Source organism: Jaculus jaculus, chromosome 1 (assembly GCF_020740685.1).
Source record: "Jaculus jaculus isolate mJacJac1 chromosome 1, mJacJac1.mat.Y.cur, whole genome shotgun sequence".
NCBI lineage: Eukaryota > Metazoa > Chordata > Mammalia > Rodentia > Dipodidae > Jaculus > Jaculus jaculus.
The window spans coordinates 32,024,099-32,049,985 of record NC_059102.1 but is presented as its reverse complement, the minus strand read 5'-3'; the positions used below and the strand labels follow the sequence as shown (position 1 = coordinate 32,049,985).

Genomic DNA, 25,887 nt, shown 5'->3' with positions numbered 1-25,887 from the left:
TGGCTCAGCAGTTAAGGCACTTGCCTGTAAAGCCTAATGACCTGGGTTCAGTTCTCCAGTATCTATATAAAGCCAGATGCACAAGAGTGGTGCATGCCTCCGGAGTTTTGTTGGCAGCAGCTAGAGACCCTGGCACGCCCATTTCTCTCTGTCTCTCTTTTTTTTTTCTCTCTCTCTCTCCTTGCAACAAATAAATTAAGTGGATAAGATTTATATAAGCTAAGACCCCGTGGAAAAAACCACTTCCTTAGGGTCGTGGGGCTTGCTTAGGAAAAGTGGGACTTGGGATCTCTTTTATCCTAGGAATAGCTCTGTCAGGTACTCACACTGGCTGGGGTCATTAAGGAACCACCTTGGTTGTAGCTCAGTACCAGAGTCAGCCTCATGCCCCTGTCATTTCCCTTCTAGAGCTCCATGTGGTAGGCCAGGACGGAGGGCACAGATTACAGGTGGTCTTAAGTGGACCGTATGTTGCTCAATTTCCTTTGAAACAGATAGAGGAAAGGAGACTCTGGAAGTCTAGGAATGGGCTCAAAGCCAGCAAGCCTGAGGCAGGTATCCATTGTTCATTTTAGGGCTCACTCTTACTCTACAAGCCACATTTTCCAGGGAGAATTTAAAGTTGGAATTTCTGGGCTGGAGAGATGACTCAGTGGTTAAAGGTACTTGCTTATAAAACTTGACACACACACACAAAAACTTGACAGCCTGGGTTTGATTCCCCAAAACCCATGTAAAGCCAGATGCATAGAGTGGCACATGGGTCTGAAGTTAGTTTACAGAGGCAGGAGGCCCTGGAGTGCCAGGTTCAACTCCTCAGGAGACCCATATAAGCCAGATGTACAAGGTGGCACATGTGTCTGGAACTTGTTTCCAGCGGCTCGAGGCCCTGATCTGCCCATTCTTTCCCTTTTCCCTTTCTCCCTCCCTCCCTCCCTCCCTCCCTCCCTCCCTCCCTCCCTCCCTCCCTCCCTCCCTCCCTCCCTCCTTCTCTCTCTCTCTGCCTCTTTCAAATAAATAAATAAAAATAAAATACTTTAAAAATATATTTAGGGCTGGGGAGATGGCTCAGCAGCTAAAGGCACTTGCTTGGAAAACCTGCCAGCCTGGGTTCAGTTACCTAGTACACGTATGTCTGCAGTTCATTTGTAGTGGCAACAGACCCTGGCATGCCCATGCCTCTCCTCAAATAAACAATTTTACAAAAACTACTTAAATGCAATAAAATAAAGTTGGAACTTCTGCCCCTTAGATAATTTAGGGGAATTTCACAACAGCCTCAGGTTTCCCTGGTTTGGGTTTTTGTTGGGAGAAAGGCAATGGAACCTCAAAAAGGACACTTAAATCCAGTCAACACTAGCCAGCTTGTTTTTATCTACTAATAATTGACATCTGAAATTGTACATCTTCATGGGGTGCCATGTGATGTCTCAGTACAGATACAAGACAACTTTTCTTTTTAGTTTACCTTAAAGATACCCATTGAGTGACTCAGGACATTTGCCACCATGAACAGAGTGACCATCAGGGAGCTGGGGCCTCCTTCCAAGTCCCGGTTGGAGTCCAGCTCCCCAGTGGTCTAGGCCCCTGGCAAAGGCAGGCTGATCTGAGGGGAGCTGGTATCAGCTGACACAGCACCTTGCTCATGGCAGGAGCTCAGGCCATAGGAGGTGCTTGATTTTCCAATGAATTTTGCCAAGAATATTAATCTAGAAGTAGGCTTTGGACTTGTTCCTAACCCATGTTTTTTATGGAATGCTTTTTAGTGGGGAGTCAAAGGGAAGCCTAAAGGAAATCCTTCCAGTCTGTGATTATGCTTATAACAACAGCAGCCACAGTAGCAATCCAGAGAATGCACTACAGTCGACAAGGCTCTGCCTTTCCTACCCGTACTAACTCAGTCCTTTCAATGACCAAATGTGGAAGAGACCATTATTCGGCCCGTCTTAAGGATGAGGGAAGTAGAAAGACAACGAGTCAGGCTACAAAGCTAAGACTTGGTTATTAATGAGCTGCTTTGTGAACCCAGGCCGCTTCTTTGTATCTGAGGTCACCTTTAGAGGCAAGATGGTTCATCTTTTAGATTAAACTACACGTCTCTAAAGTCTTCATTCCCCCAACTTGGCGTTTTGCACAGTGGCAATGGCAGTGTCAGGAGCTCCTGTTGAGAGCTGTCAGAAAGAGAGGAGTCAGCTCCATCGTGTGGAAGGGAGGGGGAATGAACTTTGATTATGTTTTGGCACCATAATGGGGAATTTCCTGCCAGTTGAGGAGTGGTGTTTTCCCAAGTCTCTAGTGAACTCTGGGGCATATGACTCAGTTCCTACATTGGACTGTCATTGTTTTTAAAAACATGTTTTCCATTTTGGTTAGCATGCAGATGCTCTGCACAAGGTCAGAACTTTTATTATTATCATTATTTTATTCTTTTTTTCTTTTTGGTTTTTCAAGGTAGGGTTTCACTCTAGCCCAGGCTGACCTGGAATTCACTATGTAATCTCAGGGTGGCCTTGAACTCATGGTGATCCTTCTACCTCTGCCTCTCAAGTGCTGCGATTTAAGGCGTGCGCCACCACGCCCGGCTTTCATTATTGTTGGTTTTTTTTTTTAATTTTTTTATTTATTTGAGAGTGACAGACACAGAGAAAAAGACAGAGGGAGAGAGAGAGAATGGGCGCGCCAGGGCTTCCAGCCTCCGCAAACGAACTCCAGACGTGTGCGCCCCTTTGTGCACCTGGCTAATGTGGGACCTGGGGAACCGAGCCTCGAACCGGGGTTCTTAGGCTTCACAGGCAAGCGCTTAACTGTTAAGCCATCTCTCCAGCCCTCATTATTGTTTTTTATGCATATATGTTTGTGTGTGTGCAGACACACATGTGTGAGAGGTCATATGAGCACCTGTGTGTACATCATATGAAGTCCTGAGGACAACCTCAAGTGTCACCCTCAGGAATGCTGTCCACCTCCTTTGAGACAGAGTTTCTTACTGGCTTGGAGCTCACCAACAGGGCTGGACTCGCTGGCCAGCAAGCTCCAGGGATTCTCCTGTCTTGTCTCCTCAGCACTGGGAAAAACAACAATAATGAAAGCCGGGCGTGGTGGCGCACGCCTTAAATCCCAGCACTCGGGAGGCAGAGGTAGGAGGATTGCCATGAGTTCAAGGCCACCCTGAGACTCCATAGTGAATTCCAGGTCAGCCTGGGCTACAGTGAGACCCTACCTCGAAAAAAAAAAAACAAAAAACAAAAAACAATAATGAGTTACAAAATAAAAAGCAACAAAGCCCACCTTCCTTCTAATTTCTGAAGGCAAGCTAAAAGAAATTGAACCTCATAGGAACTAGTCTGAGTAACCCTTAAAATTTTTTAAATTTTTATTTACTTATTTATTTTTTTATTTATTTACTTAAGATAGAGGCAGGTGAGGGGGAGAGAGAGAGTGGGTGCACCAGGGCCTCCAGCCACTGCAAACGAACTCCAGACACATGTGACACCTTGTGCATCTGGCTTACATAGGTCCTGGGGAATGGAACCTGGATCCTTTGGCTTTGCAGGCAACCACCTTAACCACTAAGCCACCTCTCCAGCCCATCCTTTAAAATGTTTTTTTTTTAATTTAATTTTTATTAACATTTTCCATGATTATAAAAAAAAATCCCATGGTAATACCCTCCCTCCTCCCCCACAGTTTCCCCTTTGACATTCCATTCTCCATTAAAATGTTTTAACGTGTTTATTATTTTATCATTATGTATATATGTCTGTCTGTGTGTGAGTGGACTGTAAGCCTCAAGTGTGCATATGCAGGAAGTTAAAGATAGGTCATTGGAGCTCATGATTCAAGATCAGTCTAGGCAACAAAGATGACCTGTTTCAAATAAACGAGCAAAACAAGTATATAATTTCAACATGTGGAAGGTGGAAGCGGTGTTGAATACAGAAGTTAGGGCCTTACCCATGCTGAGCTATACTTCCAGCACCTACACAACATCATCAGTACTGCTGCTGTTGTTACTTTGGTACAAGGTCTCACTTACGTAGTCCAGAATAGCTTTTTGCATGCATGCACCACCGTGTGTCTGTCTGTCTCTGTCTCTCTCTCTCCATATATATTTTTTTTTCAAATTTTTTAATGTATAATTTTTATTGACAGCTTCTATACTTACAGACAATAAACCATGATAATTCCCTCCCCTCCCCCACTTTTCCCTTCACAACTCCACTCTCCATCGTATACCCTCCCTCTCTCCATTAGTCTCTCTTTTATTTTGATGTCATCTTCTTTTCCTCCTATGAAGATCTTCTGAAGGTATTTCTAGGCACTGTGAGGTCCTGGATATCCAGGCCGATTTCTGTCTGGACAGTTGCATTGTAAGGAGTGGTATCCTTTTGGCTCTTATATTCTTTCTGTCACCTCTTCCACAATGGACACTCCTCCATCATGTCTTCTCAGCAGTATGTTGCTTTTTGGATCATCCCAGGCATACTTGTTTTTAAAAGAAAAATTGGATCATATTGTGTGTCAATTAAAAATAAATAAATTGCTGGGTGTGGTGGTACATGCCTTTAATCTTAGCATTTGGGAGGCAGGGTAGGAGGCTCACCATGAGTTCGAGGTCACCCTGAGACTACATAGTAAATTTCAGGTCAACCTGGCCTAGAGTGAGACCCTATCTTAAAAAAAAACAACAAAATAGGGGGCTGGAGAGATGGCTTAGTGGTTAAGCGCTTGCCTGTGAAGCCTAAGGATCCTGGTTCGAGGCTCGATTCCCCAGAACCCACATTAGCCAGATGCCCAAGGGGGCACATGCGTCTGGAGTTCGTTTGCAGTGGCTAGAGGCCCTGGTGTGCCCATTCTTTCTTTCTCTCTCTCTAACTGCCTCTTTATCTGTTTGTCACTTTCAAATAAATAAATAAGCATAAAACAAAAAATAAATAAAAAAAATAATAGGGCTGGGGAGATGGCTTAGCAGTTAAGGCGTTTGCCTTGGGAGCCTAAGGACCCAGGTTTGATTCCCCAGACCCATGTAAGCCAGATGCACATGTGTCTGGAGTTTGTTTGCAGTGACTAGAGGCCCTGGCATGCCCATTCTCTCTCTCTCTAACTACCCCTTACTTTCTCTTTCAAATAAATAAATAAAATATATTAAAAAAAACAAAGAAAGAAACAGAGGCTGGACAGATGGCTTAGTGGTTAAGGTGTTTGCCTATGAAGCCTAAGGACCCAGATTCAGTTCCCTAGTACCCACATAAAGCCAGATGCACAAGGTGGCTTTTGAATTTGGAGTTATAGTGGATAGAGGCTCTGGTGTGCCCATTCTCTCTATCTGCCCCCTCAAATAAATAACAATTTAAAAGATACAAATAAGGGTTGGAGAGATGGTTTAGTAGTTAAGGTGCTTTCCTATAAAGCCTAAGGACCCAGGTTTGATTTCCTTAGTACCCACATAAGCCAGATGCATGAGATCTGGAGGTCATTTGTAGTGGCTAGAGGCCCTGGTGCGCCTATTCTCTATCTGTCTCTTTCCCTCTGTCTCTCTGTCTGCCTGTCTCTCTCAAATAAATAAATAAATAAATAATACTGGGACAAACAGTATACAGGCTGGGCACTTGCATCTCAGAAGGCAGAGGCGGGAGATCTTGAAGCCAGCCTGGACTACATAGTGAGACCATATCTCAAAACAAGTAAGTAGGCCTGGAGAAATGGCTTAGCAGTGAAGGCACTTGCCTGTGAAGCCTAAGGACTCAGGTTCAATTCCCCAGTACCCACATAAGCCAGATGCACATGGTAGCACATGCATCTGGAGTTCATATGCAGTGGCTAAAGGCCCTGATGTGCCCGTTCTTTCTCTTTCTCTCTCTCCCCCCCCCATTCTCTTTCAAATAAATAAATAAAAATTAAATTAAAAAATAAACAACTCCTACCAAAAAACTAAACTCTAAAGCAAGCAGGCTTAGTAAATGAGGGTGTTAATATACATCATTTTAATATAAATTTAAAATCTTATGACTTTATTGGTCTTGTCAGATTAATTAAAAAAAATTGAAATTAGCCAGATGTGGTGGCACATAACTGTAAACCCAGAATGTGGAAAGTGGGGGACATAGGATCAAAGTTCATTAAGGCCAGCCTCAGCTACCTAGAACCCTATTGGAAAGAGAGTGAGGGAAAGAAGTTTGCATCTTATTTTATAACCTTTTATAACCTGCTTTTTTTTACTTACTATTAGGAGCCTGGTCAAAAACAATATTCTAGGGCTGTGGCTTAGTGGTTAAGGTGCTTGCCTGCGAAGCCTAGTACCCAGGTTCAATTCCTCAGTACCCACATAAGCAAGTTGCACAAGGTGGTATGTGCATCTAGAGTTCATTTGCAGTGGTTAGAGGCCCTGGCATACCCATTCTCTCTCTAAATATATATATCTGCCTCTCTCTCTCTCTCTCAAATAAATAAAATATTAAGAAATAATATTCAACCGGGCATGGTGGTGCTCGCCTTTAATCCCAGCACTTGGAAGGCATAGGTAGGAGGATCGCCATGAGTTTGAGGCCTCCCTGAGACTACATAGTGAGTTCCAGGTCAGCCTGGTCTAGAGTGAGACTGTATCTCGGAAAAAAAAAAAAAAAAAAAAACAACAAGTAATATTCTATGAAAGTAATTCAGGAGTCATTTAAAAATGATTCACATCGTTTGGTTGTATGTTTGATCCCAAAGGAATTTAAAATCCTACGTAGGGCCGAAGAGGTGGCTTAGCGGTTAAGGCACTTGCTTGCAAAGCCAAAGGACCCAGGTTTAACTCCCCAGGACCCACATAAGCCATATGCATAAAGGGATACACGCATCTGGAGTTCGTTTGCAGTGGCTAGAGGCCCTGGCATGTCCATTCTCTCCCTCCCTCCCTCCCTATTTCTGTCTCTCTCTCTCTAATTAGTAAATAAAATATAGAACTGTAAAAAAATAATAGAACCCTATGTAGATGGGCTGGGAATGAGGTTCCCGTGGGAAACCTACCTTGCACTTAGCTGAGTTCTGTCCTTAGCACCACATAAACTGGTCATGATGGCAAACACTTATAACCCCAGCATTTGGGTGGTGGAAACAAGAGGATCAGAAGTTCCGGATCGTCTTAGCTACCTAGCAATTGTGAGACCAGCCTAGGCTACATGAGAGCCTGTTTCAGTCCACCCCCCAAACCCAAAACAAACAAAAGCCTATGAAGGAATGAATTTTTCAATTAAAAAAAGAAAAAAGCCAACAAGGGCTAGAGAGATGGCTTAGCTGTTAAGGTGGCTTGCCTGCGAACTCTGAGGACCTATGTTCGACTTTTCAGATCCCACGTCAGCCAGACACACAAGGTGACACAAGCTGTGAGGTCGCACATGTCAAGGTGGCACATGCATCTGGAGTTCAATTACAGGGGCTTAAAGGCCCTGACATGACACTTTCTCTCTCACACTCTGTCTTGTTCTCCCACTGTCTCGCTCTCACTCTCTCCGATAAAAAAAAGTGTGGGGGGGTGATCTGGAGAGATGGCTTAGTGGTTAAGCACTTGCCTGTGAAGCCTTAGGACCCTGGTTTGAGGCTCGATTCCCCAGGACCCACATCAGCCAGATGCACAAGGGGGTGCATTCATTTGGAGTTCGTTTGTAGTGGCTGGAGGCCCAGGCACACCCATTCTCTCTCTCTCTCTCCATCTGCCTCTTTCTCTCTCTGTCTGTCACTCTCAAATAAATAAATAAAAATGAACAAAAAATATATTTTTTAAAAATGTCCAGTCTGTTGGGCTTGCCTCAACAACAACAACAAAAAAATTAACAAAGCTAGGCATGGTGGCACATGTCTTTAATCCCAGCACTCCAGAAGCAGAGGTAGGAGGATCTCTTTGAGTTTAAGGTCAGCCTGGGCTAGAGTGAGACCCTGCCTCGAAAAACAAAACAAAGTAATACAAAATAAAAGCCAAAAAAGGAAAAGCCTACAAAAATAAAAGTTAAACCAATTTTAAACAAATAATGGAGAAGAACATTTTAAAGTAATCCTGCCACTTAAATATATGTTGATTCCTGAGCTGGGGATATAACTGAATAGTTCAGTGCCTGCCTGATGTGCTTGGGGACCAGACAGAGTTGAGTCCCCCGTGCCCTTACACACAAGCTATGAGCCAGGCATGCCTGTGCGCACCTTTAATTTCAGCACTGGGGAGGCAGAGGTGGGAGGATCATTGTGAGATTGAGGCCAGCCTGGAACTACAAAGTGAGTCCCAAGTCAGCCTGGGCTAAAGTGAGACCCTACTTCAAAAAAAAAAAAAAAAATCTCCCATATATGTGTATGTATTTTTAAAGAAAAACTGTATTTGAAAGCCTTTCTACCTGCATTTGAAAATTTAGGAAGGGACTCTTATACTGGCGTTTTCTGAAACAGTGGGAAATGAGGGGCTACAGGCCCCTGTTCCTCTGCCTGTCCTGGAGTAAGGAGGAAGAAGGGAGGCTGCTAATTAATAGTTCTTAGTCTGCTCAGGCCAGAGGGAGGGGGAAGTAGACTGAGGCCATGAGAGACGGAATTATACCGGATTACAGAGAGAAGCAGGCAGTCATTTACACTCTCTAGGGAGGAGATGAGCGTGAGGCAATTAGAACTTTTCCACCTCTAGCTTGAGTGATTCTTGCATTAGAAGCATACTCTTAGGAACCAGCCCTCTTCTTGGTCATGTTGATAAATTCCTGCATAAGGGGGGGGGGACGACTCTGAAGCCCCTTCAGTTGCTAATGTTTTGGGTTAGGATGGGGAGGGGAGAGATGGGCACCAGAACATCTAAAACATTTTCTCTAATATCTCTTAAAGAAGGAAGAGGATGCTGTCCTAAAAGTTGAGGTATTTAAATAAATGCCTTCCAAACCTAAAATACAACAGGGCCAGTCAGTGGTGCTGGGAAGAGATTCCCGGTCCCCCCTGCCCTCCCCGCTGCAGGCCCCTGGAGGCATCCTGGAGTGAGTGGCCTCTGGTGCTGTCATCCTCACGTTCCTGCCACCTTCCGTCCCCTGTGTCTTCACTGTAGCCATCTGCATGTCCGGTAACCCGGTGAGGTCTGACAGTGCCAGCTTCAGCCATGCTGGAGAGCTGGCCCCCTTGGTTGGTGGCATTCACTGGGTGCGCACTCTCTGTCTTGCCTGTCCGCTCCCAGGGTTCTGGCTGGTGTGGACCATCATCATCATCCTGAGCTGCTGCTGCGTCTGCCACCACCGCCGAGCCAAGCACCGCCTGCAGGCCCAGCAACGACAACATGAGATCAACCTGATCGCCTACCGGGAAGCCCACAATTACTCAGCGCTGCCATTCTACTTCAGTATGTACCCCAAAGCCGTCCCCCCCCCCCAACCCCAGCCTCGGGAGCTCAGCTGCACAGAGCTGGGACCTGCCCCCCGGAGAGGTTGCCTTCCTTGTCCCACCCAGAGCAGGGTCTCCCAAGTACAAGAACAGCGGGTGATCCTTCAGCACAGAGGAACCAGTGCTGGGGACATGGGTCCCTGAGGTCACAGGGCCCCTTCCTAAGCTCTCAATGGCTGAGTTTTTGTCAGGTCTCTATTCCTTTTTATTTAAGGCAGAGTTGGATGCAGTACAATGTTGGGTGGCTTGAGGTTTGGAGATCAGTGGCCTCAATCCCACCTGGTGGCTTGCTGCCATGGGATATGCCTAGTAGAAGTGTCTGTGGAAGGGGGCGACGTCTCTTCTCAAGTGCTCCATGGAGGGCCTAGCCTAGGCAGCTTGTCCTAAGCCACCAGCCGCATTCTGCAAAATGAAAAGGGTCACAAATGTTAGACTTCCTTATCTAGAAGGGTGAATTTCTTAGCACAGTTCCTTGCAGGTGGTTAGATGCTCAATAAATACTAGTGATTACTATCATTTCATCATGAGATTATCTATGCCTCAGGACACTCAGCACATTGAAAAACTCACCTGGCATGCTTTTAATGAGGTTGGGTGACAAAAGTCCTTCACCCTTTGCTGGTAATCTGCTTGCTGTGGATCTGAGTCAAGGTGAAGCTTGGTTTATCTTTCTAGACCACCTCCAACCACCCTAGAGTGAGAGAGACGATGCAGATTTATAATCTTCAGAAAAAGACCCGCCACATGGGATATCTAGACAGGTACAGGGGAGAAAGGAATGATCAGGAGAGCGTTCATTGTTGTCCCTGCCACTGAGGCCTAGGGCTACCCAGGAGGATTCAGTCTGAACAAGGAATAGGAGACCTGTATGCCTGTGGAAACAGGTCTGTTCCAGGCAGACATTGTTTCTTGGCCAATTACCACGTTTGCCTCACCCTGTGTCTCAACTCCAGGTAGGCAGGAGGTCGTTGCTTACGCAGCAGCATTGGGGACTCTTTGATATCAGGAAGCCCAGATTGCCTTTCTTCCTCCACAGCTGTTCGCAACGCCTGCCCCCCTGCCCACAAGTAAAAGCCATAGTGGTGGCTGTGCTGCAGGGGTGAGAGGGGACAGCGCATGTTTAGCCATGGCCAGTGAGGTCATTTCTCCTCCCTATCTCCCCATTTTAGGGTTTTTGCCAAACTATTTACTACCTCCTTATGAGGAAGTGGTGAACCGACCTCCAACTCCTCCCCCACCGTACAGTGCCTTCCAGCTACAGCAGCAGCAGCAGCTGCCACCTCCGTGTGGCCCCGCAGGTGGCAGCCCTCCAGGCGCTGATCCTCCCCGGGGCTCCCAGGGGGCACAGAGCAGTCCCTTGTCTGGGCCCAGTCGAAGCAGCACAAGACCCCCAAGCGTCGCTGACCCTCAGCCCTCTGACGTGCCAGCTGACCGAGCAGCCAGCAAAGCCTCTGCAGTGGAGCCCAGTGGCGTGGTGGCCGGCCTGGGGGAGCTGGACAAGGATTCCGAGTGTCAGGAGGAGCTGCTGAAAGACTACGGCTCGGAGCAAGGCGGCGCACTCCCCGACAGCAAAGACAAGACGCCCGGTCGACATCGGCGCTTCACCGGTGACTCGGGCATCGAAGTGTGTGTGTGTAACCGGGGCCACCGTGACGATGACCTCAAAGAGTTCAACACGCTCATCGATGATGCTCTGGATGGGCCCCTGGACTTCTGTGACAGTTGCCACGTGCGGCCTCCTGTTGACGAAGAGGAAGGGCTCTGCCAGCCCTCTGAGGAGCAGGCTCGAGAGCCTGGGCACCCCCACCTGCCACGGCCGCCTGCATGCTTGCTGCTGAACACCATCAATGAACAGGACTCGGCAAACTCCCAGAGCAGCAGCTCTCCCAGCTAGAGCGTGCCCTGCCTGCACCCAGGAGCTTGGCAGACAACCAGGGCCGGGGAGGCCCGTGGGAGATGCATTAAGTGACTTTCAGAAGCAGCACAGCCACTGTGTTCTTTAGTTTTTGTTTCGTTTCCTCTTTCTTCTCCTGTCTTGCATTTCTCACATCTCCAGGTACAAGTCGGGGGTGTGGATGACTCCCCCACAGAAGCACAGTGTCGTGGAAGACTTGAGAAGCTGGTTCTGTGACTCATTCCTCATCCCTCACCCTCTTCTTCCTCCTTTCCAGGTCACATCTCACCTGCCTGCTTGGCTTAGAGAGATGTGCGTTTGAAAAGCCCCTGAGTTCCCAAGGAGTGGAGCTGGGACTGTGCCCTGAGATGATTCTTGGTGATGGAGTGGATTTATGCTCTGAGTTTCATTTAAGAGAACTTCACTGTGTCTTGGTCCAGAGAGAGTTTGTCTTGGCCCTGAGTGAAGAGGGCTCCCCCACCCCCTCCGTGGGCCTGTGATGGTCACCTGTGACTGCAGAGCTGGCCTTGAGCTAATCCTGCGGGACGGTGAGAGGCTGGTGGACAGGTTAGTGGGGGAAGGGCACTTGCTGAGCTCTTCAGTGCCAGGTGAAAAGTTCAGTACCCCGCTGTGCATTGTGAACGGCCCCTCCCAGCATGCTCTGGCTGACTGCAGCCTGGCTCAGGGGTAGAAGATCATGTTGTCTTCCCTTTGTGGTTTTTTTCTCCAAACCGGTAACAAAAGCCAGCCAGAAACAAGACCCTTACCAGTGGACAGGCAGGAATCCTCTTCTGGTCAAGGGAATTTTGTGGCTCTTCCCCAAGCGGGGCTTCATAGAGTCTGGCTGCAGTTGAGGCAGAGAGAGAGTGTGGACAAGCTTAGGTGATAGCAGCTGTGGCCCCAAGGAGGGCAGAGGCGCAGCTTCCTCTACCTCTGTCCTTCACCTGTGCCCGCAGGTGATCAGTGTCCTTGTCCCTGAGCACACAGTGACAGGCCTGTGTGTCTTCCTGTCCTCTGAACAGATGGGCTGAGGAAGCTGCGGGTCTGGGAGAAGCAGCCCCATCCCCTGTTTTCTCTCACACAGTATTTTTTCTTTGAGTCTCAATGTCCGTTGTTTGTTTGTTTTAAACTGACCACTTCGAAGAAATGCTTTGGCTATCTGTGGTTCTCAGGCCCTGGCCTCGCTTGTTGGAATGGGGTGACTCACTTTCCTGCAGCCTGTGTAAAGAGTCTTGGGGTCAGGACAGGAGGTGAAGGCCATCCCCAGCAGGACCATGGATAGGATCCTTGTTTCTATTGCTTGACCTCAGAGAACCAGCCGCACTTTGGTAGGGACACTCTGAAAAGAGCATGCAAGCTACCGAAACTAACATTCCCCATCCAGCCCTGTTCATGCAGAGTGTGGTTCTTTCCCAACTCTCGAACAGTGATATGCAGACCAGACATGGGTGTTACGGTAAGAAAAGAACGAAGAAGAAGAAGAAGAAGAAGAAGAAAAAATATATATATATACACACACACACACATACATCCACAAAAAGCAGACAAATCCAAGGCTGTGAGGTGAATGGCATTTGGATGCCACAAAACCAAAATCCATGTCGAACAAAGTGAAGTCTGTACATGGTGACTTTGGAGTATGAGTGTGTGTGTGTGTGCCCATGCATGTGTGTTTGTGTGTGTGCGCGCGTGTGTTTTGTGTGTGTGTGTGTGTGTTGTTCGTGGCCCCGAGCCCTGTGTTCCTGTGAAGATACTTTGAATGGCAGCCATTCTGCTCGTGGTAATCACATGGCTGGAGCACACATGGCCCTCTCAAAGTAATTTATTTTACGCATTTACTGTTTACCGAACAAATGCCTGACTGTGTACTCGGGTGTACTCCGCAGCACTGTCAACGGCAGCCACCCGGGTTCGCCCAAGACGCTGCGCTCCAGGGAGAGGTTTTTCTCACTCAGCTCGTCACTGCAATTTGCACTTTGCTCCGTGGACACTCAGAGGCCTGTGTTCTGTTCTCTGTCTGTGGAAACATGCTCCCAACCTGTCTGCCCCCCCTCCGCTGCTTGAGTCTTCAGTGACAAGTGTGGACTGGCTGTGGGACTGCCCGGAGGTGCAGGCGTTCACCTTGGTGCCCCAGTGCGCCACGGCCACCTTCGTTGAAGTTCAGTGGGCTGAGCTGGTGTGTGGCCAGAGGAGCCGAGTCCAGCAGCAGCCCTGCCACACCTTTCCTGCGACCTTCTTTATGAATCTCAAGCAACTCACTGAATGTCTCAAAGGAGAGCAAGTTTTACCAAAATGAATCCTTCTCTAGTTCACTGATCAAATAGAGGAGATCGGACCCTCTCAAGTTTCTTCTCCCCCCACCATAAAGTGGGGAGCTGGCCTGAGGGAAAACTGGGGCCGTGACTGCGATGTCTGACCGCGACGGCTGAGCTGCAGTCTGGCCTCCGCGGCTTCAGGCCGCCGCGCTGCCCGGGGAGCGCAGGCGGTAAGGACTGGAAGAAGAGCTGCGGCCGGTGAGACTTGACCGAGTCTGGTGTTCCGGGTAAACTAGAAGATGGAGTCTGCGGAGGGTTTGGTGCTACAGTCGGGAGATTTGCAAACGCTAACACATTCCTGTGTGAGGCACATCACCATTTGTCAGTTATTGTGAATAATGTGTATCTTAAGCAATAAGATTCAGCTGGTCAGACTTTTCTGGGCAGTCTCAGTGACGTTTCCTGTGCTGTGATTGTTCTGAAGACAGAGTGGCTCGAACCACTGTGAGAAGCCCAAATAAAAATCAGTCCCAAACATTCTACCGAACTTTTTTCTTGCAGCACTTTGTTTATTTATTTATTTTCCTTTCTCAGACTTAAGGGAGTTCCCTCAAGACCCACACTGCAAGCCCTTTTCCCTTCTCCACACACAGCCCCAGTGGGGTCTCATAGGTGTTGGAGGACAGATACTGAGCCAAATGGGAGCCACAGGCCAAAGCAGGCTGGGTTTGCCATGGAGTTCACCCTTTGTCCTGAGGAATTGTCATTCCAATTTTCTGCCTCTCTCTGATGTCTGGAACACTTTGTGACACACTCCACAAACAAATTAAAAATGTAACCTCAGAGCCGGGTGTGGTGGCACATGCCTTTAAGCCCAGCACTCAGGAGGCAGAGGTGGGAGGATTGCCATGAGTTCAAGGCCACCTTCAGACTACATAGTGAATTCCAGGTCAGCCTAGAGTGAGACCCTACCTCAAAAAACAAAAACAAAAATGAGAGAGGAGACCTCAAGTTGTCAGATACACCAAAGTTGAAATGTGACTTCCGGAGGTCTCATTTGCTGATAGGTCAGCTATGTGGATGTGGGTGGTCATCCTTGGGTGATTTTTTTTTTTTTCCTTTTTGCAAGAAGAGAGAGAAGACACACATGGGCGCGCCAGGGCCTCTTGCAAACAAATTCCATTTGTGCCACTTTGTGCATGGCTGCTGGGGAATTGAACTCAGGCTGACAGACTTTGCAAGCAGACACATTTAACTGCTGAGCCATCTCTCCAGCCCCCCCCCTTTTTTAAAAACTATATTTTTATTTTATTTGAGAGAGAGAGAGAGAGAGAGAGAATGGGCATGCCAGGTCCTTCAGCCATTACAAACGAACCCCAGATGCATGAGTCCCCTTGTGCATCTGGCTTATGTGGGTCCTGGGGAATCGAACTGAGGTCCTTTGGCTTTGCAGGCAAACGCCTTAGCCGCTAAGCCATCTCTCTAGCCCAGCCCCTTGCTTTTTGTTTGTTTTGAAACAGGTTCTCATTCTAGTCCAGGCTGGCTAGGAACTTACTGTACAGCCTACATAGCTCAGGCTCATCTCAGACTTCCTGCTTCAGCCTCCTGAGTGCTGAAATTACAGGAGTGAGTCACCAAACTCACCCTTGGGATTTAATATACAAAATAATGTATTGAGTTGCCTACTTTGTACCGGGTACTGTGCTGGACGCTAGGGAAATTTGAAATAAATAAGTCAAGCATCCAGCCCTCAAGAGCTTATACCTAGGATGACAAAACATTTGGTGTGAGCCAGGTATGGAGGCACACACCTTTAAGCCAAGCACTTGGGAGGCAGAGGTAGGAGGATCACCATGTGTTTAAGGCCAGCCTGGGACTACAGAATGAGTTCTATGTCAGCCTGGGCTAGAAAGTGAGACCCTACTTCAAAAAAAAAAAAAAAAAAAAAAAAGTGAAATAACAAGCACCCACGATAGGTAAAGAGATGAGTGACAGGTTCAGAGACTTCAGGAGTAGCAGGAGGTCATGCCAATAAGGGGGGGTTCTCAGACTGATTTTTTAGGTAGAAGAGTCCCTACTGTGCCAACATCTGTTACTGTGGGCCAGTGATTCTTTCCTAAGACTCAAACTCCTTTTTTTTTTTTTTTTTTTTCCGAGGTAGGGTCTCGCTCTGGTCCAGGATGACCTGGAATTAACTCTCTCATCTCAGGGTGGCCTTGAACTCATGGCAATCCTCCTACCTCTGCCTCCCAAGTGCTGGGATTAAAGGCGTGTGCCACCACACCCAGCTCAAACTCCTTTGTTTTTTACCTCTTCATTTTGAGTCAGGTGTGAGTCCTTGAGTGGTGCCCAGCCTGCCTGTCGTGACTTCTCTTTGGGTTACTTGCTCCCAGAAAAAAGGTTTCCGTTGTTCAAGTGGAGTGCTCACAATGGGCCAAGTCCCCTGGGAAATGGTGGCGAGTATTGACCTCTTAGCCTGGAACTTGCCCAGTAGTCAGTCCCGTGGCTTTGGAGAATTCAGAGTTGGCCAGACATTGTCCCTGCCCCTGTCATTGACCCTGGGCCAAAGGACACTGTTCTGGCTCCTCAGTAACAGTTGGGGTCATTGTTGCCTTTTATTTCTAAATTAGGACTCGCCCAGGTGTGGCGGCTCATGCTGAGGTAGGAAGATTACCATGAGTTCGAGACCAGCCTGGAGTACATAGTGAATGCCAGGTCATCCGGGGCTAGAGTGAGACCCTGCCTTGATAAACCAACTGCATGACTCCTTCAGGCAACCCTTGTGGGACATATTAACATCTAGGATAGTTTTCTAAAACCACAGGAAACTTCGGTGGTGCGTGTCTGTAATCTGATGCCCTCAGTAGACAAGAGGCAGGAGGGTCATAAGGTTTGAGGACAGCTTAGACTACACAGTGAGTTCCAGACCAATCTTGTTAGCAAGACCTTGTCTTAAACTAAAACAGGGGAAAGAACTGGAGGTATACAACATCTTTTTATTCACTTTGTGTGTGTGTGTGTGTATCAAAGTTTCATTCTACTCCAGGCTGACCTGTAACTCACTTTGGATCTCCAGGCTGTCCTTGAACTCACAGCAGTCCTCCTATCTCTGCCTCCTGAATGCTGGGATTAAAGGCACGCACCTCCACACTACAACATCTTTTTTTTTTTTTAAATTTATTTGAGAGAAAGGCAGAGAGGGAGGGAGAGAATGGGCACACCAATACCTCCAGCCACAGCAAATGAACTCCAGGTGCATGTGCCCCCTTGTGCATCTGGCTTATGTGTGTCCTGGAGGAACCAGGATCCTTTGGCTTTACAGGCAAATGCCTTAACTGCTAAGCCATCTCTCCAGCCCCAACATCTTTTTTAAAGTTAATAGAGTGGCCCAAAGACAACAGGGTGCAACTCATGGGCTGGTTACCAGAAGCTGTGTGTGGAAGTTGGTGCCGAGTTCTTGGGTCATTGGATTCCTCATTTTTCTTTTGAGGTACAGAGATGCTTTCTGTCGCCGCTAGTGACCAAGTCTAAGTGGAGATTTGATTATGCCCTGAGGTACAAGCCAGAGTAGTTTGGATGAATTGAGAATTTCAAGAAACACCCATTCTCCAGTTTCCTGTTTCTAGCCAAGGGTCAAGAGCTAGGGTTTGACTCTGGAGGAGGAAGAAACAGGCTTGGTTGATTGCTGGCCAGCCTTATGCTGACCTGATGGGAAGGGCTGGCGATTGGGTTCATTTGGGTTTCAGGTTCCAACATAGAAGCAAGAGACTGAGCCACAGACCACCAGACTGCTGAGCCGCAGGCATAGTGAAGCCTCTATTGCTGGCACTTGGGAGGTAGAGGCAGGAGGATAGGAGTTCAAGGCCCCACTACACATGGATAAGGCCAACCTGAACTACATGATACCCTGCCTTAGAACAAAACAGAAGCCCAAAACAGACTGGCTGCTTCACAAGCCTTTGGGGATGCAAAGATGCCTTAGACCTGGTTCCTTGGCAGGGTTCTAATAGGTCTGGAGGGGAAGAAAACAGAGTTCACACAGTTCAAGGCAGTCCATGCTTGCCAGGAGAAGAAAGGCGAGAAAGGGGGCTGGAGGGATGGCTTAGCAGTTAAGGCCTTTGCCTGCAAAGTCAAAGGAGCTGGGTTCAATTCTCCAGGACCAACTTAATGCACAAGGGCACGCATATGCCTGGAGTTTGTTTGCAGTGGCTGGAGGCCCTGGCACACCGATTCTCTCTATGTACCCCCTTCAAATAAAATCATAAAATATTAAGGGCTGGAGAGATGGCTTACTGGTTAAGGCACTTGCCTGCAAAGCCAAAGGATTCTGGTTTGAACCTCCAGGACCCACATAAGCTAGATGCACAAGGTGGCGCATGCATCTGGAGTTCCTTTGCAGCAGTGGAAGGCCCCGGGATGCCCATTCTCTCTCTCTCTCTCTCTCTGTCCCTCTCTACCTCTCTTTCTATCTGCCTCTTTCTCTTGTAAATAAAAATAAATAAATAAAATACTTAAAACACCATAACAAGTTATTTTTTTAAAAAGGTACAAAAGGGAATGTAGGCAAATGCCAGCCTGAGTGTCAGGCTGTGAAAAAGCACAAAAGCATCCGGAGAAGCCTAAACAGAAGACATGTGTGTTTTGGAAAGCATTGCATTCTGGGAAGTGGCAAGAGATGAAGCCCAGAGGTGAGTAGATAATAAAACATTTAAACTTGATTTGTCTATTGCGCTTTTATTGCCTTTTGACATAATACTGAGTCTTAGCATCTTAGGTACCCTTTTTTTTCGGGGGGGTCCGTGTTGAGGTAGGGTCTCGCTCTAGCCCAGGCTGACCTGGAATTGTCTCAGGGTGGTCTTGTACTCCTAGCCATCTCCCTACCTCTGCCTCCTGAGTGCTGCAATTAAAGGGGTGTGCCACCATGCCTGGCTACGTTTCCTTATCTTTGACTCAGGACACTTGTTGGAGGTAGATTGTAATTACTCCCACTTCCTGGAGGCAGTCAGTGGAGAGAACCCACTTGTCCAAGATCACATAGCTAATAAATAGCAGGGCCAGGATTTGAAGCCAGATCTGTTGACCTCAAAGGCCGTGCAGTTAACTAGTAAGGAGGCAGAACATGAGCTAAAATGTGCCTAGAGGGCTAGGCATGGTGATGCATGCCTTTATTTTTTTATTTGTTTTTGGTTTTTCAAGGTAGGTTCCCGCTCTAGCCCAGGCCGACCTGGAATTCACTATGTAGTCTCAGGGTGGCCTTGAACTCACTGCGATCCTCCTACCTTTGCCTCCTGAGTGCTGGGATTAAAGGTATGTGCCATCATGCCTGGCTTGACCCATGCCTTTAATTCCAGCAGGAGGATTGCTGTGAGTTCAGGGCCATATGTAGTGAAATCCAGGACAGCCTGGGCTAAAGTGAGACCCTACCTCGGAAAGAAAAAAAAAATAATGAAATGTGTCTAGAAGCCACATGATAAAAGCTTGTGACTTCTCAAAATGAGGGACCCAGAAGACGTGTTCATCAGGCAGTAATATGGTAAAAGATGAAGTCGATGTCATTTCCTCAGGATCTGCACTGTCCCCTTGTGGCCTGTGTCAAAAATGATGCCCATACCCTCCAAGAGCCCCCTAGAGCTGGAATGGGCACTTCCCAGTGGTAAGCAGTGCCTGCTCACTTCCACAAGGTGGGTGTGACCTTTGGAAACATGGGCACATCCTTGGGAGTTGCGGCTGCATCTTTTTCTTTTTCATCTCTTTTTTTTTTTTTTGAGGTAGGGTGTCACTAGCCCAGGCTGACCTGTAATTCACTATGTAGTCTCAGGGTAGTCTCAAACTCAGCAATCCTCCTACCTCTGCCTCCCAATTGCTGGGATTAAAGGTGTGTGCCACCATGCCCAGCCCTTTTTTGTATCTTTACTTGAAAGAGTGCATAGATTTCCTCAGAGGAGATAAAAAGGAGGATTCCAGCATTCACGAGGGAAACAAGTTTTTATTTGATGTGAATTTTTTCTTCGCAGTAAGCCAGCCTGTTCCTCATTGGAATGTGATATTTCTTCCACGTTGTGTTTTCTCACCAAGACTCAAGAAACCCAGTCCCTCCGGGAAGTTACAGAGACACTCATTTGTCCTTGCTCCTTTTGTCCACTTGGCTGCTGTCATCATGGCCTACCCACAGGTGGGTTCTGGAAGACTTCCCTGCCTTCTCGTACCTTTGCATTCCCTTTCCCAGTAATGTTTCTTGGAAAGTTAGCTTGAAAACCTCAGGGAAGGGCCTAGCAGTTAAGGTGCTTGTCTGCAAAGCCTAAGGTTTTACTCTCCAGGTCCCACGTTAACCAGACACAGAAGGTGACGCAAGCACAGGCAAGATGGTACGTGCGTCTGGAGTTCAATTACACTGGAGGGAGGCCTTCTCTCTCAAAAAAAAAAATCTCATGGAAGGACTTACTTTATGGAAGTGGGTGGAAAAAAATCAAATCAATGAGGGCTGGAGAGATGGCTTAGTGGTTAAGGTACATGCCTGTGAAGCCTAAGGACCCTGGTTCGAGGCTCGGTTCCCCAGGTCCCACGTTAGCCAGATGCACAAGGGGGCGCACGCGTCTGGAGTTCGTTTGCAGTGGCTGGAAGTCCTGGCGCACCCATTCTCACCCTCTCTGTCTTTGTCTAATAAATAAATAAAAAATAAATACTAAAATATCAATGATAAATCCAGTGCTTATTAAGGCACTAAGCAGATTCATATTCCAACATCAGAACAACACTGTATCCATACACAACCACAAGTGTCCACAGGCTGATCTTGTCACATATAAAAGACGCTTGTATTTCATCCTTACCAGAACCTCAGGCAATGGACAGCTCCAGGGGAAAGTAACCCTGACATGGGAGGAAGCTGAGGCTTAGTAAAATCAGTGCTGGGTGATCCAAGACCGGTGGGAGCCAGTCCTACTGCCCGGGATTCCAGGTCCTCCTCACTCAGTGTCCTTCCTCTCTGGCCCCTGCTGCCTCTGGAGCCCCCTGGCCTCCATAGGTGGACACCTGTCCACGTGTGACTAGAGAGAGTTCCCCTGCAGAACATTTGCCCACCACACATCTCCCTTACCAAGGAAGTTCCTCCCCTACAGAGTGGACCCAGGGGAGCTGCTCCACCCATGGGCAGGGCCAGTCTTGGGGGTGGGTAGCTCTTCTAGTTCACAAGAGTGGTTAAATGTTCATAACTTCTATGAGTTACTAAATAGCCAGGAAAGTAAACTAAGCCCACAATTTAATATGTAGTTTTTAAAAAAAATTCTTAATTAATTCTTAATTTAAAAAAATATTTTGTTTATTTTTATTTATTTATTTGAGAGCAACAGAGAGAAAAAGGCAGAGAGAGAGGAGAGAGAATGGGCGCGCCAGGGCCACCAGCCACTGCAAACGAACTCCAGATGCGTGTGACCCCTTGTACATCTGGCTAATGTGGGTCTTGGGGTAACAAGCCTTGAACCAGGGTCCTTAGGCTTCACAGGCAAGTGCTTAACTGCTAAGCCACCTCTCCAGCCCTAAGAAATGTTTTTATTTATTTGAGCGAGAGTATGGGCACAGCAGAGCCTCTTGCCACTGCAAATGAGCTCCAGGCTCATGCACCACTTCGTGCGTCTGGCCGTATGTGGGTGCTGAGGAATTGAACCTGTGTCAGCAGGCTTAGTAAGCAAGCCATCACCCTAGACTTCTGAATATATTATTAATGCATATACTAAAACAAAAATGAATCACTTTCTAATACCTATCCATGTGTCAGCAGAAATACACAATAGTATTTACTATGTGTTCATGATGTTTCCATCAGCGACTGACCACATTTATGACAAGACGATAGTGGAACTAAAAATTCAGTGTGTTTTCTCATGTGCTTGTGGGCAATGCTGGTGAAAACAAACCTGTGTAGGTGCACAGATAGCATTGTGCCACAGTGGCCTACAGTGTTCAGCACAGACACGTGCTGTGTAGGTGTGCAGTGTGGCTGTGTAATAGACCATCCCTCCTTATTTTGTGTACGTATAGTGATGTGAAGACAATGTTTGAACTGTCTAATGATGCATTTCTCAAGAGCATGTCCTGCGCATGGTTTCAGTGCTGGCATATGATGCCACTGAGCAACTCCTTAACTTAGTATTGTCCCATCACATTGGTGGCTACTGGAAAATACACAAATAAGGGGCATACCCTTCCCACACAGAGGACTTTTGTTAAACGTTTCTTTTTAATTTTTTTAAAATTATTTACTTATTTGAGAGCGACAGACACAGAGAGAAAGACAGATAGAGGGTGTTGCAGTCTGGTTTGCATTGCTGTTAGAAATCACCCAACCAAGAGCAGCTTCTGGGAAAAAGAGATTTATTTTGGCTTAGAGGCTCGAGGGGAAGCTCCACGATGGCAAGGGAAAACGATGGCATGAGCAGAAGGTGGACATCACCCTCTGGCCAACATAAGATGGACCGCAGCAACAGGAGGGTGTGCCAAACACTGGCAAGGGGAAACTGGCTTTAATACCCATAAGCCCGCCCCCAACAATACACTCCCTCCAGGAGGCATTAATTCCCAAACATGCATCAGCTGGGAACCTAGCATTCAGAACACCTAAGTTTATGGGGGACACCTGAATCAAACCACCACATTCCGCCCCTGGCCCCCATAAACTGATATCCATACATGATGTAAAATACAATGCATTCAGTCTGACTTTAAAAGTCCCCATAGTTTTTATCAATTCCAGTGATGTTCATACATCCCCATAGTTCAAGATCTTTTAACTGAGCCATAATACCAAAATATAACCTCAAAAAACCCATAATGGCACAGAATAAATATTCACACTGCAAAAGATGGCATTGGGCATAACAAAGAAACATTCAACCAATACAAGATTTAAAACAACCAGGGCAAACATCAAACTCTGTAGCTTCAAGTCCAGCAACTCTAGCCAGTGACAAATCTTCAAGTCCGATAATTCTAACGAGGAACAAGTCTCTGGCATTCCAATTCCGCCCCTCCAGCTAGGCTACTCACAGTCCTGGAAAACTTCATCGGGGCTGGCAGCTCCTCAGCAGCCATCTCATGGTCCCGGCATCTCCACTGGGTCTCCACTGCAAGCCACGGTTCATCCTCATGGCCCCATGGGGTCTCTATGCAGGCAAAGAGCAAACCCGCTTCACACTGCCCATGGCCATTTCCAAATCACAAGACCGTGTTGCAAACTCAATGACCCTCTTTCCAGCATTTCTTATACTCCACGATACCAGGTAGGGTGCCAATTTGTTAATCCAGGGGGGAATTAAGCAGACTTTGAAGAACAGGACACCTTGAGCACTCAGGCCCTTTCAAAAAGAGTCTACATTCTTCTTGTTGCCCCAGCACAGGTCAGCTAGCCCAGTCTCAAAGGTTGGAATCTCTCAGTTGCAGCTGAATGGGCAACAGTTCACCCAAAGATTTTTCTTTCTGTGCCATATCCCTCTGCACACACCAGTTCATTTCTACGCAAAGCAACCCTGCACAACTTCTCAGGACATGGGCATAAGAGCAAGCTTCTCACACAAACTGCTAGCCCAGTCCAAGCAAAGCTCTTTCGCACCCTCATAAGCCAAACCTCACAGTCCATAGTTCTTACTGCCTTCAGGTCTTGCAGCTCAGACCAGAATAGTCCATTGAGCTGTACTTACAGCACTGCAAGGCATATCTCTTAGGCCAAGGTTTCAACTCCTTCCACTTTCCTCTTGAAATTCAGCTACAAAAGGCTGAAGCCACATAGTCAGGTGTCTAGCAGCAACCCCACTCCTCGGTACCACTTTACTGTTGCAGTCCGGTTCGCATTGCTGGTAGAAATCACCCAACCAAGAGCAGCTTCTGGGAAAAAGAGGTTTATTTGGCTTACAGGCTCGAGGGGAAGCTCCACGATGGCAGGGGAAAACGATGGCATGAGCAGAGGGTGGACATCACCCCCTGGCCAACAGAAGATGGACCACAGCAACAGGAGGGTGTGCCAAACACTGGCATGGGGAAACTGGCTATAAAGCCCATAAGCCCGCCCCCAACAATACACTCCCTCCAGGAGGCATTAATTCCCAAATATCCATCAGCTGGGAACCTAGCATTCAGAACACCTAAGTTTATGGGGGACACCTGAATTAAACCACCACAGAGGGAGAGAGAGAGAATGGGCGCGTCAGGGCTTCCAGCCTCTGCAAACGAACTCCAGACGCGTGTGCCCCCTTGTGCATCTGGCTAACGTGGGTCCTGGGGAACTGAGCCTCGAACCGGGGTCCTTAGGCTTCACAGGCAAGCGCTTAACCGCTAAGCCATCTCTCCAGCCCTCTTTTTAATTTTTAAAATTATTTTTATCTATTTATTTGGGAGAGAGAGGGAGAGAATGGGCACACCAGGGCCACTGCAAACAAACTCCAAACGCATGTGCCATCTGGCTTACATGGGTCTTGGGTAATTGAACCTGGGTCCCTTTGGCTTTGCAGGCAAGTGCCTTAACTGCTAAGCTACCCCTCCAGCCAACTGCTTTTTTTTTTTTTTTTTTTTTTTTTGAGGCAAGCCCAACAGACTGCTTTTTCTTTCTTGCTGCCCACCTTAAGGTTTTTTTTTTTTTAATCTTTTCAAATTCTTTTACTGCAACTTCCATGATTATAAAAAATATCCCATGATAATACCCTCCCTCCCCCACTTTCCCCTTTGAAATTCCATTCTCCGTCATATCCCCTCCCCCTCTCAATCAGTCTTTTATTTTGATGTCATCATCTTTTCCTCCTATTATGATGGTCTTGTGTAGGTAGGGTCAGGCACTATGAGGTCATGGATATCCAGGCCATTTTGTGTCTGGGGGGAGCACGTTGTAAGGAGTCTTACCCTTCCTTTGGCTCTTACATTCTTTCCTCCACCTCTTCTGCATTAGACCCTGAGGCCTTGGAAGGTGTGATAGAGATATTGCAGTACTGAACACTCCGGTCACTTCTTTCCAGAGCCATGATGCCTTCTGCAGACTGCTTTTCTTTTTTTCTTTTTTTTTAAATGTGAGACACACAGAGAGAGAGAATTGGTACGCCAGGGTCACCACCCACTGCAATCAAACTCCAGACACATGCGCCCCCTTGTGCCCAAGTGCGACCTTAGTTGCTTTGATCACTGTGCTTCTGGCTTATGTGGGAACTGGAGAGTCAAACATGGTTCATTATGCTTCCCAGGCAAGTACCTTAATGGCTAAGCCATCTCTCCAGGTGCTCCCCCCAGTTTTTTTTTTTTTTTTATCCAGACAGGGTCATTGTAGCCCAGTTAGCCTCTAGCTTCCTATGCAGCCAAGAATGACCTTGACATTCCGGTCCTTCAGCCTTTATTTACTTCCAGAGTGCTGAGATTGCAGGCACATCCCCACCTCCTGTGTATGTGGTGCTGGAGAGTGAAACCAGGGGCCCGGGGTGGGGCTCAGTGATAGAGTACCTACCCAGCACACACGAGGCCCTGGGCTTGATCCCCAGCACTGGAGGAGGGAAACCAAGCATAGGGTGCATGCTCGTGATCCCTTCCCTTGGGAGGCAGAGGCAAGAGGATTAGTAGAGCATTCTGGCCTACATGAGACCTTGTCTCAAAAATAAAAATAAAAAGCTGGGTGTGGTGACACATACGTTTAATCCCAGCACTTACAGAGGCAGTGGTAGGAGGATCGCTGTGAGTTCGAGGCCACCCTGAGACTACATAGTGAATTCCAGGTCAGCCTGAGCTAGAGTGAAACCCTACCTCAAAAAACAAAGCAAACAAAATAAATGAATAAATAAAAGAAATAAAAACAAAAACAAAATGCTGCCTGTGGGGATTTCTTTGACCTTCCAGCTTTGCCTAAGATCTGGGCTTCCTTCTGCATAAAACATCCTGAGGTTCAAGAAATTAGCAATGGGAGCCGGGTGCTGTGGCACACGCCTTCAATCCCAGCACTCAGGAGGCAGAGGTAAGAGGTTCACTGTGAGTTTGAGGCCAGCCTGAGACTACATAGTGAATTCCAGGTCAGTCTGGGATAGAGGAAGACCCTGCCTTGTTAAACAACAATTTAAAAAAGGGAACAAAAGAAAAATAAATAAATAAATTAGTAATGGACCAGAGACTCAGGCTCAGCCATGAACTTCAAAGATAGAGGTGGACTGTGTCCCTGGGGGCCTCTGTGCTCATTTCAAGCACAGGAAGATATTGAGATGCTGGTGGGGCTCAGGGTCGATAGAAGTGCGTGGCCAATAGGAAGCGATCGAGTCATAGTTGGAGGAAGGCATTTACTTGGAACCTCAGGGGGGCTCAGACAGGTTAGTGAGGAAAGGCCTTTCATTCCAGGCAATAGCA

At 47.4% G+C, this 25,887-nt stretch overlaps 1 protein-coding gene across 4 annotated transcripts in view; it reads left to right on the top strand.

The window, feature by feature from the left end:
* Wbp1l (WW domain binding protein 1 like) overlaps positions 1-14,074 on the top strand; it is a 93,971-nt gene extending 79,897 nt beyond the window's left edge. For all 4 annotated transcript variants that reach the window (XM_004659391.2, XM_045135221.1, XM_045135208.1 and 1 more), the window contains exons 3-4: positions 9,176-9,337; positions 10,548-14,074. In XM_004659391.2, coding sequence (XP_004659448.1) covers positions 9,176-9,337; positions 10,548-11,272 — 887 coding nt within the window. In that variant the 3' untranslated portion in view covers positions 11,273-14,074. The remainder of the gene's footprint in view (positions 1-9,175; positions 9,338-10,547) is intronic.
* The last annotated feature ends 11,813 nt before the right edge of the window (positions 14,075-25,887 follow it).